Source organism: Salvelinus namaycush, unplaced genomic scaffold, assembly GCF_016432855.1.
Source record: "Salvelinus namaycush isolate Seneca unplaced genomic scaffold, SaNama_1.0 Scaffold3582, whole genome shotgun sequence".
Taxonomy (NCBI): Eukaryota; Metazoa; Chordata; class Actinopteri; order Salmoniformes; family Salmonidae; genus Salvelinus; species Salvelinus namaycush.
In genome coordinates this window covers 6441-21124 of record NW_024060544.1, presented here as the reverse complement: position 1 = coordinate 21124, position 14684 = coordinate 6441, and the positions used below count along the sequence as shown (strand labels likewise).

General features: G+C 42.9%; 1 protein-coding gene across 1 annotated transcript; it reads right to left on the bottom strand.

Moving 5' to 3' along the window:
* Positions 1-2834: 2834 nt before the first annotated feature.
* On the bottom strand, positions 2835-13084 carry LOC120040509 (centrosomal protein of 192 kDa-like). The gene is made up of 5 exons (XM_038985626.1): positions 12967-13084; positions 12134-12243; positions 9435-9600; positions 4879-5060; positions 2835-4717 (listed from the first exon to the last, which is right to left on the bottom strand). Exons 1-5 carry the CDS (start codon positions 13071-13073, stop codon positions 4083-4085), a joined length of 1200 nt encoding a protein of 399 aa, XP_038841554.1. The 5' UTR covers positions 13074-13084; the 3' UTR covers positions 2835-4082.
* Positions 13085-14684: the final 1600 nt, after the last annotated feature.

Sequence of the window (14684 nt, the reverse complement as noted above, 5' to 3'; positions counted from 1 at the left end):
GGTAAACCCCCCCTAGTAATAGTCACCTGGTAAAACAGCCCTAGTAATATAGTCACCTGGTAAACCCCTCCTAGTAATATAGTCACCTGGTAAACCCCCCTAGTAATATAGTCGCCTGGTAAACCCCCCTAGTAATAGTCACCTGGTAAACCCCCCCTAGTAATAGTCACCTGGTAAAACAGCCCTAGTAATATAGTCACCTGGTAAACCCCCCTAGTAATATAGTCACCTGGTAAACCCCCCTAGTAATATAGTCACCTGGTAAACCCCCCCTAGTAATAGTCACCTGGTAAAACAGCCCTAGTAATATAGTCACCTGGTAAAACCCCCCTAGTAATATAGTCACCTGGTAAACCCCTCCTAGTAATATAGTCACCTGGTAAACCCCCCCTAGTAATAGTCACCTGGTAAAACAGCCCTAGTAATATAGTCACCTGGTAAACCCCCCTAGTAATATAGTCACCTGGTAAACCCCCCCTAGTAATAGTCACCTGGTAAACCCCCCCTAGTAATAGTCACCTGGTAAAACAGCCCTGGTAATATAGTCACCTGGTAAACCCCTCCTAGTAATATAGTCACCTGGTAAAACAGCCCTGGTAATATAGTCACCTGGTAAACCCCTCCTAGTAATATAGTCACCTGGTAAACCCCCCTAGTAATAGTCACCTGGTAAAACCCCCCTAGTAATATAGTCACCTGGTAAAACCCCCCTAGTAATATAGTCACCTGGTAAACCCCCCTAGTAATATAGTCACCTGGTAAAACAGCCCTAGTAATATAGTCGCCTGGTAAAACACCCCTAGTAATATAGTCACCTGGTAAAACACCCCTAGTAATATAGTCACCTGGTAAAACAGCCCCTAGTAATATAGTCACCTGGTAAAACCCCCCTAGTAATATAGTCACCTGGTAAACCCCCCCTAGTAATATAGTCACCTGGTAAACCCCCCCTAGTAATATAGTCACCTGGTAAACCCCCCCTAGTAATATAGTCACCTGGTAAACCCCCCCTAGTAATATAGTCACCTGGTAAACCCCCCCTAGTAATATAGTCACCTGGTAAACCCCCCCTAGTAATATAGTCGCCTGGTAAAACCCCCCCTAGTAATATAGTCGCCTGGTAAAACCCCCCCTAGTAATATAGTCGCCTGGTAAAACCCCCCCTAGTAATATAGTCGCCTGGTAAAACCCCCCCTAGTAATATAGTCGCCTGGTAAAACCCCCCCTAGTAATATAGTCGCCTGGTAAAACCCCCCCTAGTAATATAGTCGCCTGGTAAAACCCCCCCTAGTAATATAGTCGCCTGGTAAAACCCCCCCTAGTAATATAGTCGCCTGGTAAAACCCCCCCTAGTAATATAGTCGCCTGGTAAAACCCCCCCTAGTAATATAGTCGCCTGGTAAAACCCCCCCTAGTAATATAGTCGCCTGGTAAAACCCCCCTAGTAATATAGTCGCCTGGTAAAACCCCCCTAGTAATATAGTCGCCTGGTAAAACCCCCCCTAGTAATATAGTCACCTGGTAAAACCCCCTAGTAATATAGTCACCTGGTAAACCCCCCTAGTAATATAGTCACCTGGTAAACCCCCCTAGTAATATAGTCACCTGGTAAACCCCCCTAGTAATATAGTCACCTGGTAAAACCCCCCTAGTAATATAGTCACCTGGTAAACCCCCCTAGTAATATAGTCACCTGGTAAACCCCCCTAGTAATATAGTCACCTGGTAAACCCCCCCTAGTAATATAGTCACCTGGTAAACCCCCCTAGTAATATAGTCACCTGGTAAACCCCCCCTAGTAATATAGTCACCTGGTAAACCCCCCCTAGTAATATAGTCACCTGGTAAACCCCCCTAGTAATATAGTCACCTGGTAAACCCCCCCTAGTAATATAGTCGCCTGGTAAAACCCCCCTAGTAATATAGTCACCTGGTAAACCCCCCTAGTAATATAGTCACCTGGTAAACCCCCCTAGTAATATAGTCACCTGGTAAACCCCCCCTAGTAATATAGTCACCTGGTAAACCCCCCCTAGTAATATAGTCGCCTGGTAAAACCCCCCCTAGTAATATAGTCGCCTGGTAAAACCCCCCCTAGTAATATAGTCGCCTGGTAAAACCCCCCCTAGTAATATAGTCGCCTGGTAAAACCCCCCCTAGTAATATAGTCGCCTGGTAAAACCCCCCCTAGTAATATAGTCGCCTGGTAAAACCCCCCTAGTAATATAGTCGCCTGGTAAAACCCCCCCTAGTAATATAGTCACCTGGTAAAACCCCCTAGTAATATAGTCACCTGGTAAACCCCCCTAGTAATATAGTCACCTGGTAAACCCCCCTAGTAATATAGTCACCTGGTAAAACCCCCCTAGTAATATAGTCACCTGGTAAAACCCCCCTAGTAATATAGTCACCTGGTAAACCCCCCTAGTAATATAGTCACCTGGTAAACCCCCCCTAGTAATATAGTCACCTGGTAAACCCCCCTAGTAATATAGTCACCTGGTAAACCCCCCCTAGTAATATAGTCACCTGGTAAACCCCCCTAGTAATATAGTCACCTGGTAAACCCCCCCTAGTAATATAGTCACCTGGTAAACCCCCCCTAGTAATATAGTCACCTGGTAAACCCCCCTAGTAATATAGTCACCTGGTAAACCCCCCTAGTAATATAGTCACCTGGTAAACCCCCCTAGTAATATAGTCACCTGGTAAACCCCCCTAGTAATATAGTCACCTGGTAAACCCCCCCTAGTAATATAGTCACCTGGTAAACCCCCCCTAGTAATATAGTCGCCTGGTAAAACCTCCCTAGTAATATAGTCACCTGGTAAACCCCCCTAGTAATATAGTCACCTGGTAAACACCCCTAGTAATATAGTCACCTGGTAAAACTACTATCTATGGTGAAAGAAGGCCACGTTGAGGTGTACCGGTTACCGTCCGAGGCTTCCTACTGCGGTTCTATCTAGAAGGCCACGTTGAGGTGTACCGGTTACCGTCCGAGGCTTCCTACTGCGGTTCTATCTAGAAGGCCACGTTGAGGTGTACCGGTTACCGTCCGAGGCTTCCTACTGCGGTTCTATCTAGAAGGCCACGTTGAGGTGTACCGGTTACCGTCCGAGGCTTCCTACTGCGGTTCTATCTAGAAGGCCACGTTGAGGTGTACCGGTTACCGTCCGAGGCTTCCTACTGCGGTTCTATCTAGAAGGCCACGTTGAGGTGTACCGGTTACCGTCCGAGGCTTCCTACTGCGGTTCTATCTAGAAGGCCACGTTGAGGTGTACCGGTTACCGTCCGAGGCTTCCTACTGCGGTTCTATCTAGAAGGCCACGTTGAGGTGTACCGGTTACCGTCCGAGGCTTCCTACTGCGGTTCTATCTAGAAGGCCACGTTGAGGTGTACCGGTTACCGTCCGAGGCTTCCTACTGCGGTTCTATCTAGAAGGCCACGTTGAGGTGTACCGGTTACCGTCCGAGGCTTCCTACTGCGGTTCTATCTAGAAGGCCACGTTGAGGTGTACCGGTTACCGTCCGAGGCTTCCTACTGCGGTTCTATCTAGAAGGCCACGTTGAGGTGTACCGGTTACCGTCCGAGGCTTCCTACTGCGGTTCTATCTAGAAGGCCACGTTGAGGTGTACCGGTTACCGTCCGAGGCTTCCTACTGCGGTTCTATCTAGAAGGCCACGTTGGGGTGTACCGGTTACCGTCCGAGGCTTCCTACTGCGGTTCTATCTAGAAGGCCACGTTGAGGTGAACCGGTTACCGTCCGAGGCTTCCTACTGCGGTTCTATCTAGAAGGCCACGTTGGGGTGTACCGGTTACCGTCCGAGGCTTCCTACTGCGGTTCTATCTAGAAGGTCACGTTGAGGTGTACCGGTTACCATCCGAGGCTTCCTACTGCGGTTCTATCTAGAAGGCCACGTTGGGGTGTACCGGTTACCGTCCGAGGCTTCCTACTGCGGTTCTATCTAGAAGGCCACGTTGAGGTGTACCGGTTACCGTCCGAGGCTTCCTACTGCGGTTCTATCTAGAAGGCCACGTTGAGGTGTACCGGTTACCGTCCGAGGCTTCCTACTGCGGTTCTATCTAGAAGGCCACGTTGGGGTGTAATGGTTGGCTGGCCAGGACAACACAAAGCTGTGTGTGTGTGTGTGTGTGTGTGTGTGTGTGTGTGTGTGTGTGTGTACATACTGTGGTTCTATGACTCCATGTTGAGGGGTAACAGTGAGACAGTGGGCTGGTACATACTGTGGTTCTATGACTCCATGTTGAGGGGTAACAGTGAGACAGTGGGCTGGTACATACTGTGGTTCTATGACTCCATGTTGAGGGGTAACAGTGAGACAGTGGGCTGGTACATACTGTGGTTCTATGACTCCATGTTGAGGGCTAACAGTGAGACAGTGGGCTGGTACATACTGTGGTTCTATGACTCCATGTTGAGGGGTAACAGTGAGACAGTGGGCTGGTACATACTGTGGTTCTATGACTCCATGTTGAGGGGTAACAGTGAGACAGTGGGCTGGTACATACTGTGGTTCTATGACTCCATGTTGAGGGGTAACAGTGAGACAGTGGGCTGGTACATACTGTGGTTCTATGACTCCATGTTGAGGGGTAACAGTGAGACAGTGGGCTGGCCAGGACAACTCAAAGCTCAGTTCTCTGGATGATGAGTGGTTCTGGATCAGGACATGTCTGGTGTTGGAGGCTCCGTCTGGACAACACACATTATAAACCAAAGAAAAGGGCTTCATTATACTCTATTAAAATAGATTTTATGAACCGAAAATCTGGAGAGGCAATGTTTTCTGTCCTGAGAGACCTCAGGCTGCAAAGAGCACAGAGTTAGTCAAACAGTGAGGTGATAATACTGACTGATGGTGGGAGAGGTGAGGACCAGCTGTTCAGGCCTGAGGCTCCAGGAGTCCCTGTGGTCCCCTGGTTCTGTTCCCGTCCCAGAGGCCTCTGTCCTGGGTAACGCTGGGCCTTGAGGACCCTTCACAGGCAGTACATCCAGAGACACGTTGCTGATGTGACGGTCTGAGTTCCCAAAACCACTGAAACATGATAATACTACAACGTTATATAACCATTAACACCATACTGTTAGTATAACACCCCTACTACAACGTTATATAACCATTAACACCATACTGTTAGTATAACACCCCTACTACAACGTTATATAACCATTAACACCACTACAACGTTATATAACCATTAACACCACTACTACAACGTTATATAACCATTAACACCACTACTACAACGTTATATAACCATTAACACCATACTGTTAGTATAACACCACCACTACAACGTTATATAACCATTAACACCCCTACTACAACGTTATATAACCAGTAACACCACACTGTTAGTATAACACCACCACTACAACGTTATATAACCATTAACACCATACTGTTAGTATAACACCCCTACTACAACGTTATATAACCATTAACACCACTACTACAACGTTATATAACCATTAACACCATACTGTTAGTATAACACCACCACTACAACGTTATATAACCATTAACACCATACTGTTAGTATAACACCCCTACTACAACGTTATATAACCATTAACACCATACTGTTAGTATAACACCACCACTACAACGTTATATAACCATTAACACCCCTACTACAACGTTATATAACCAGTAACACCACACTGTTAGTATAACACCACCACTACAACGTTATATAACCATTAACACCATACTGTTAGTATAACACCCCTACTACAACGTTATATAACCATTAACACCACTACTACAACGTTATATAACCATTAACACCATACTGTTAGTATAACACCACCACTACAACGTTATATAACCATTAACACCATACTGTTAGTATAACACCCCTACTACAACGTTATATAACCATTAACACCATACTGTTAGTATAACACCACCACTACAACGTTATATAACCATTAACACCACTACTACAACGTTATATAACCATTAACACCACCACTACAACGTTATATAACCATTAACACCCCTACTACAACGTTATATAACCATTAACACCCCTACTACAACGTTATATAACCATTAACACCACACTGTTAGTATAACACCACCACTACAATGTTATATAACCATTAACACCACTACTACAACGTTATATAACCATTAACACCACCACTACAACGTTATATAACCATTAACACCCCTACTACAACGTTATATAACCATTAACACCCCTACTACAACGTTATATAACCATTAACACCCCTACTACAACGTTATATAACCATTAACACCCCTACTACAACGTTATATAACCATTAACACCATACTGTTAGTATAACACCACCACTACAACGTTATATAACCATTAACACCCCTACTACAACGTTATATAACCATTAACACCACTACTACAACGTTATATAACCATTAACACCATACTGTTAGTATAACACCCCTACTACAACGTTATATAACCATTAACACCATACTGTTAGTATAACACCACCACTACAACGTTATATAACCATTAACACCCCTACTACAACGTTATATAACCATTAACACCACACTGTTAGTATAACACCACCACTACAACGTTATATAACCATTAACACCACCACTACAACGTTATATAACCATTAACACCACCACTACAACGTTATATAACCATTAACACCATACTGTTAGTATAACATTACTACAACGTTATATAACCATTAAAGGGATACTTTGGGATTTTGTCAATGAGGCCATTTACAGTGCCTAACAGCCTGATTTTAAAATGTACACCATTTTGATTTTTGTCACTGGCCTTCACACAACACCCCATAATGTCAAAGAGATGTTTAGACATTTTTACACATTAAAATAAAAAGCTGAACTGTCTTTTAGTCAATAAGTATTCAACCCTTTTGTTATGGTAAGGAGCCTAAATACGTTCAGGGGTAAAAATGTGCTTAACAAGTCACATAATTAGTTGTATGGACTCACTGTGTGGAACAATGCTGTTTAACATGACTGTTGAATGACTACCTCATCTCTGCAAACCACACATACATTTATTTGTAAGGTCCCTCAGTCGAGCAGTGAAAAACAGATTCAACCACAAAGGGATGTTTTCCAATGTCTCGCAAACGGCACCTATTGGTAGATGGGTACATTTTTTTTAAAGCAGACATTGAATATCCCTTTGAGCACGGTGAAGTTATTAATTACACTTTGGATGGTGTATCAATACACCCAGTCACTACAAAGATACAAGCATCCTTCCTAAATCAGTTGCTGGTGAAGAAGGAAACCGCTCAGGGATTTTCCCATGAGGCCAATGTTGACTTTAAAACAGGTAGAGAGTTCAATGGCTGTGATAGAAGACTGAGGATGGATCAACAACATTGTAGTTACTCCACAATACTCCACTAAGTTACTAGTTACTAGTGACTCCACTAAGTTACTAGTTACTAGTGACTCCACTAAGTTACTAGTTACTCCACTAAGTTACTAGTGACTCCACTAAGTTACTAGTTACTCCACTAAGTTACTAGTTACTCCACTAAGTTACTAGTTACTAGTGACTCCACTAAGTTACTAGTTACTCCACAATACAAACCTAATTGACCGTGTGAAAAGGTAGCTGCAAAACATGTATCCTGTTTGCAACGAGGCGCTAAAGTCAAATTGCTAAAAAAAAATGTGGCAAATCAATTAACTTTTTTTTTTTTTTTTTTTTTTTTTTTTGGGGTGGATCAGCTTAATATTGCGGAAAGAATGTTGCTTCCAATGTAATTGTCTGCATCATTTCCAATCCCCCATATTTTTTTGGGTAAATATATATATCATACACGCATGCATACATATATACATATATACATACACTTACCTATATAGACATACATACTTTTTTAAAGAATATACCTTTATTATTATTCCCCGCAACCCTACCACCGCTCCCCCAATTGGAGTAAACTAATAAACACTTCTGCTTTTACCTTCAATTTATACATCTTATACCTATTTTACAGACACAGACTACTTTATAATAGTTCTCTCGTTTGTTCTTAGTCCTTCCTCTATTTCTGTTGTCCATCCAATTTTATTTCCACTTGTAACTGTGCTATTTCACAAAAGGCTGGTAACTTTTTGTCCTGAATACAAAGTGTTGTTTGGGGCAAATTCAACACTGAGTACACCACTTCATATTTCCAAGCATCGTGGTGGCTGCATCATGTTATGGGTCTGCTTGTCAATGTTAAGGACTGGGGAGTTTTTTTTAGGATAATGGCGCTAATCACAGGCAAAATCCTAGAGGAAAACCTGGTTCAGTCTGCTTTCCACCAGACAGTTTTTAAGAGGACAACATGTGTTGAAAAGGGGTGTGAATACTTTCTGAAGGCCCAGTATCTACTTCCCCAATCAGATTAACTCGTGGTTAACATGTTTATGTATCTGTGTCCAGTATGGAGCCTATGCTAACTAGCGGTAGTGCAACGACAGGAAGTCTATGGGTATTTGCTAGCATGCTACCAGATACCCATAGACTTCCAGTCGTTGCGCTAGCGCTAGTTAGCAAATTCCTTCAAAAACCGATCGAAGAAACAAAAATGGTATCCATGAGTTCTGACTCTGGGGAAGTAAATAAAGGGCCTCATTGACAAAATCCCAAAGTATCCCTTTATCATACCGTTAGTATACCTTAACCTTTATCATACCGTTAGTATACCTTAACCTTTATCATACCGTTAGTATACCTTAACCTTTATCATACCGTTAGTATACCTTAACCTTTATCATACCGTTAGTATACCTTAACCTTTATCATACCGTTAGTATACCTTAACCTTTATCATACCGTTAGTATACCTTAACCTTTATCATACCGTTAGTATACCTTAACCTTTATCATACCGTTAGTATACCTTAACCTTTATCATACCGTTAGTATACCTTAACCTTTATCATACCGTTAGTATACCTTAACCTTTATCATACCGTTAGTATACCTTAACCTTTATCATACCGTTAGTATACCTTAACCTTTATCATACCGTTAGTATACCTTAAGTAACAGAATGTGTTTGGAGGACCAGGATCAGATTTGTTACAGACATGATGGGCCAGTTCCTCAGACACAGATGAAGTGTAGTCCTGGACTAAAAAGCTTTTTCAAATGTAGATTCTCCTTTCAGCAAATGTTCTAGTCTCGGACTCACTAGGCTTTATCCGTGTCTGGGGAAACAGCCCTCATGACTGCATTTACTCAGGGTGCCCAATTACTGGCAAAAGATCAGATTTGGGCTGCCTGTGTAAACACGGCCCGTGTGTTCTAAGCAGAGAGAAACACTCCAGGAACCAAATGAGGTGTTACAGGAAACCACTCATATGATTATGTTCTTTCCTAAGGTATGATATCCCCCCCCCCGTCAGTCCCAGTACCTGTCAGCCTCCGAGCCTCTCCTGGTGACAGCTAGGGGGGGCTGGACATGGAGGTCAGTCCTTCCAGAGTCCAAGGTCTCTGTGCTGCCCAGCACAGACAACACCACCTTACTCAGGTTCCCATAGAACAACTGGGCCTGGTTGGGGCTCTGGGGCAGGTCGTAGGCTGGAGACAACAGCAGGGGAAATCATGAGCTAAACAGTGGGTCAAGCCAACAAATACATTACACATATATATCATGTATATACACACACACACACACACACACACACACACACACACACACACACAATCTATCTACATACACACATACATATATATATAATATATACATACACACATATAGTTGATGTCAGAAGTTTACATACACATTAGCCAAATACATTTAAACTCAGTTTTTCACAATTCCTGACATTTAATCCTAGTAAAAATTCCCGGTCTTAGGTCAGTTAGGATCACCACTTTATTTTTTATCACCACTTTAAGTCAGAATAATAGTAGAGAGAATGATTTATTTCAGCTTGTATTTCTTTCATCACATTCCCAGTGGGTCAGAAGTTTACATACACTCAATTAGTATTTGGTAGCATTGCCTTTAAATTGTTTAACTTGGGTCAAACGTTTCGGGTAGCCTTCCACAAGCTTCCCACAATAAGTTGGGTGAATTTTGGCCCATTCCTCCTGACAGAGCTGGTGTAACTGAGTCAGGATTGTAGGCCTCTTCGCTCACACACGCTTTTTCAGTTCTGCCCACAAATGTTCTATAGGATTGAGGTCAGGGCTTTGTGATGGTCACTCCAATACCTTGACTTTGTTGTCCTTAAGCCATTTTGCCACAACATTGGAAGTATGCTTGGGGTCATTGTCCATTTGGAAGACACTTTTGCGACCAAGCTTTAACTTCTTGACTGATGTTTTGAGATGTTGCTTCAATATATCCACATAATTCTCCTCCCTCATGATGCCATCTATTTTGTGAAGTGCACCAGTCCCTCCTGCAGCAAAGCACCCCCACAATATGATGCTGACACCCCCGCGCTTCACGGTTGGGATGGTGTTCTTCGGCTTGCAAGACCCCCCTTTTTCCTCCAAACATAACAATGGTCATTATGGCCAAACAGTTGTATTTTTGTTTCATCAGACCAGAGGACATTTCTCCAAAAAGTACGATCTTTGTCCCCGTGTGCAGTTGCAAACTGTAGTCTGGCTTTTTTATGACGGTTTTGGAGCAGTGGCTACTTCCTTGCTGAGCGGCCTTTCAGGTGATTGACTGTTATAGGATTGATTGATATAGGACTCGTTTTAGTGTGGATATAGATACCTTTGCACCTGTTTCCTCCAGCATCTTCACAAGGTCCTTTGCTGTCTTCTGGGATTGATTTGCACTTTTCACACCAAAGTACGTTAATCTCTAGTAGAAATAACGCGTCTCCTTCCTGAGCTGTATGACGGCAGCGTGGTCCCACGGTGTTTATACTTGCGTACTATTGTTTGTACAGATGAACGCGGTACCTTCAGGCATTTGGAAATTGCTCCCAAGGTTGAACCAGACTTGTGGAGGTCTACAATTTTTTTTCTGAGGTCTTGGCTGATTTCTTTTGATTTTCCCATGATGTCAAGCAAAGAGGCACTGAGTTGGAAGGTAGGCCTTGAAATACATCCACAGGTACACCTCCAATTGACTAAAATGTCAATTACCCTATCAGAAGCTTTTAAAGACATGACACCATTTTCTGGAATTTTCCAAGCTGTTTAAAGACACAGTCAACTTAGTGCATCTAAACTTCTGACCCACTGGAATTGTGATACAGTGAATTATAAGTGAAATAATATGTAAACAATCGTTGGACAAATGACTTGTCCCATTCACGAAGTAGATGTCCTAACCAACTTGCAAAAACTACAGTTTGTTAACAAGAAATGTGTGGAGTGGTTGAAAAATGAGTTTTAATGACTCCAACCTAAGTGTCTATAAACTTCTGACTTAAACTGTATGCATGTATGCATGTATAAATCTTAAATGTAAATTTTATGTTTGTGCTTTTCTAATAACCACCTCGACTTGGTTCATGAGTGAAAAATTGATCGTAACTGGTACAAGTAATTTCGCAGTACGCCCAGAACATTGTTTTGAGAACTGAAAGGTTTATCTCAGTTTCAAGGTCTCAGCTTGGAGAGAAGAAGCCTCGTGAGGTATTGGTCAGTCACGAGAACCAAAAGTTAATGATGAATTTATTACGAATAATGATGTAAATCATGCAAATATAACTTGTCTGTGTAAACAGTATAAGAGAACTAACGGGACTGACCCGGCAGAGCTCCTGACCGACCTGCACTACTTGGTGCATTGAGTTTGTTGGAACTTTTCCAGCTTGCTGGTAATAAAGAATGATTCATGTAAGATTGACTTCAGGGTGGAAACTTCCACAACTAACATTTTATGAATGACTGAACAGCTGTAAGAAGCTGTCCAGAGTAGGAAATCCTCACTGGAACCCTAGTGTATAGAACAGGGGTCTCCAACAGCTTGATCTACCAGTAATTTACAGACCACCTACGAGTAGCTCGCCAAACAATTCTGACCGCAAAATGTCACTAACAAATCTCGCAAGTACCAGACACCGCTCCCAGCTCCTATCTAATCAAGGAAACATTGACATTATCCCACCCCTGCTCTAGAAAGACCCACGACCCTTACCCTCCAAGACCTGCTCCTCCCCCGGGAACCTCTCGTTGAAGTTGAGTTCTTTCAGCAGACTGTTCTCTGACAGGATCTTCCTGCCTGCCTCAGGCTTCGACAGCAGCAACCTAGGGGGACAGGAGATAGAGATGGAGCGAGTGGTGAAATGAGTCTCCTTAAAGTGTTGTAAATCAAACTAGAGGGCCTGGAGAACAGAAACAGACAGTAGTCTGTCAGCCTGGAACAACTTCTTCAAAGCCTCTTTAATGCTATTGTTGTCCCCAGTCCACCTGGCCGTGCTGCTGCTCCAGTTTCAACTGTTCTGCCTGCGGCTATGGAACCCTGACCTGTTCACCGGACGTGCTACCTGTCCCAGACCTGCTGTTTTCAACTCTCTAGAGACAGCAGGAGCGGTAGAGATACTCTGAATGATCGGCTATGAAAAGCCAACTGACAACTGAGCTGACTTGATGCACCCTCGACAACTACTGTGATTATTATTATTTGACCATGCTGGTCATTTATGAACATTTGAACATCACGGCCATGTTCTGTTATAATCTCCACCCGGCACAGCCAGAAGAGGACTGGCCACCCCTCATAGCCTGGTTCCTCTCTAGCTTTCTTCCTAGGTTCCTGCCTTTCTAGGGAGTTTTTCCTAGCCACCGTGCTTCTACACCTGCATAGCTTGCTGTTTGGGGGTTTTAGGCTGGGTTTCTGTACAGCACTTTGAGATATCAGCTGATGTAAGGGCTTTATAAATATATTAGATATATTGCTTCACAAGATGGCTGTTTAAAAAGGTTAATGACAGATTAGACCATGAAAGAAACAGAGGGACATGTCCTCACCTCCTGAACTGTTGTCGTGAGACCTCGTCTCCACAGAAGAGACAGACTGTGGCCAGGACGGCATTAGCTGACTGACACAGAGTCTGCTCTCTCTGGGTCACCTTCATCAGAACCGTGATCACCTGGAGAAAGAGAACCAGGTAGAGAATCCCACAGGTTAACAGGCGGGTAGGTGTCAGACTCCAGTCCAGCCTAGGGAAGGTTACCAGTACAGCCTAGGGAAGGTTACCAGTCCAGCCTAGGGAAGGTTACCAGTCCAGCCTAGGGAAGGTTACCAGTCCAGCCTAGGGAAGGTTACCAGGCCACAAACACCTGGTTCAACATATATTCAAATGGAAAACGTAATGTTGTCAAGCAGAAAGATGTCAAGGGAAGAATCAAAGGTAATCAAAAATGTATAACTAAACCTTCTAGAGAACATTAATGATATAAACATCTCTCCAGTCAGGAAGTCCAGTTCAAACCAACTATTAATGATAGAAACATCTCTCCATCTCTCCAGACAGGAAGTCCAGTTCAAACCAACTATTAATGATATAAACATCTCTACATCTCTCCAGTCAGGAAGTCCAGTTCTAACCAACTATTAATGATAGAAACATCTCTCCAGTCAGGAAGTCCAGTTCAAACCAACTATTAATGATAGAAACATCTCTCCATCTCTCCAGTCAGGAAGTCCAGTTCTAACCAACTATTAATGATAGAAACATCTCTCCAGTCAGGAAGTCCAGTTCAAACCAACTATTAATGATATAAACATCTCTCCAGTCAGGAAGTCCAGTTCAAACCAACTATTAATGATATAAACATCTCTACATCTCTCCAGACAGGAAGTCCAGTTCAAACCAACTATTAATGATAGAAACATCTCTCCAGTCAGGAAGTCCAGTTCAAACCAACTATTAATGATAGAAACATCTCTCCATCTCTCCAGTCAGGAAGTCCAGTTCAAACCAACTATTAATGATAGAAACATCTCTCCAGTCAGGAAGTCCAGTTCTAACCAACTATTAATGATAGAAACATCTCTCCAGTCAGGAAGTCCAGTTCAAACCAACTATTAATGATAGAAACATCTCTCCAGTCAGGAAGTCCAGTTCTAACCAACTATTAATGATATAAACATCTCTCCATCTCTCCAGTCAGGAAGTCCAGTTCTAACCAACTATTAATGATAGAAACATCTCTCCAGTCAGGAAGTCCAGTTCTAACCAACTATTAATGATAGAAACATCTCTCCAGTCAGGAAGTCCAGTTCTAACCAACTATTAATGATAGAAACATCTCTCCAGTCAGGAAGTCCAGTTCAAACCAACTATTAATGATAGAAACATCTCTCCAGTCAGGAAGTCCAGTTCTAACCAACTATTAATGATAGAAACATCTCTCCAGTCAGGAAGTCCAGTTCTAACCAACTATTAATGATAGAAACATCTCTCCAGTCAGGAAGTCCAGTTCAAACCAACTATTAATGATAGAAACATCTCTCCATCTCTCCAGTCAGGAAGTCCAGTTCTAACCAACTATTAATGATAGAAACATCTCTCCAGTCAGGAAGTCCAGTTCTAACCAACTATTAATGATAGAAACATCTCTCCAGTCAGGAAGTCCAGTTCAAACCAACTATTAATGATAGAAACATCTCTCCAGTCAGGAAGTCCAGTTCTAACCAACTATTAATGATAGAAACATCTCTCCAGTCAGGAAGTCCAGTTCAA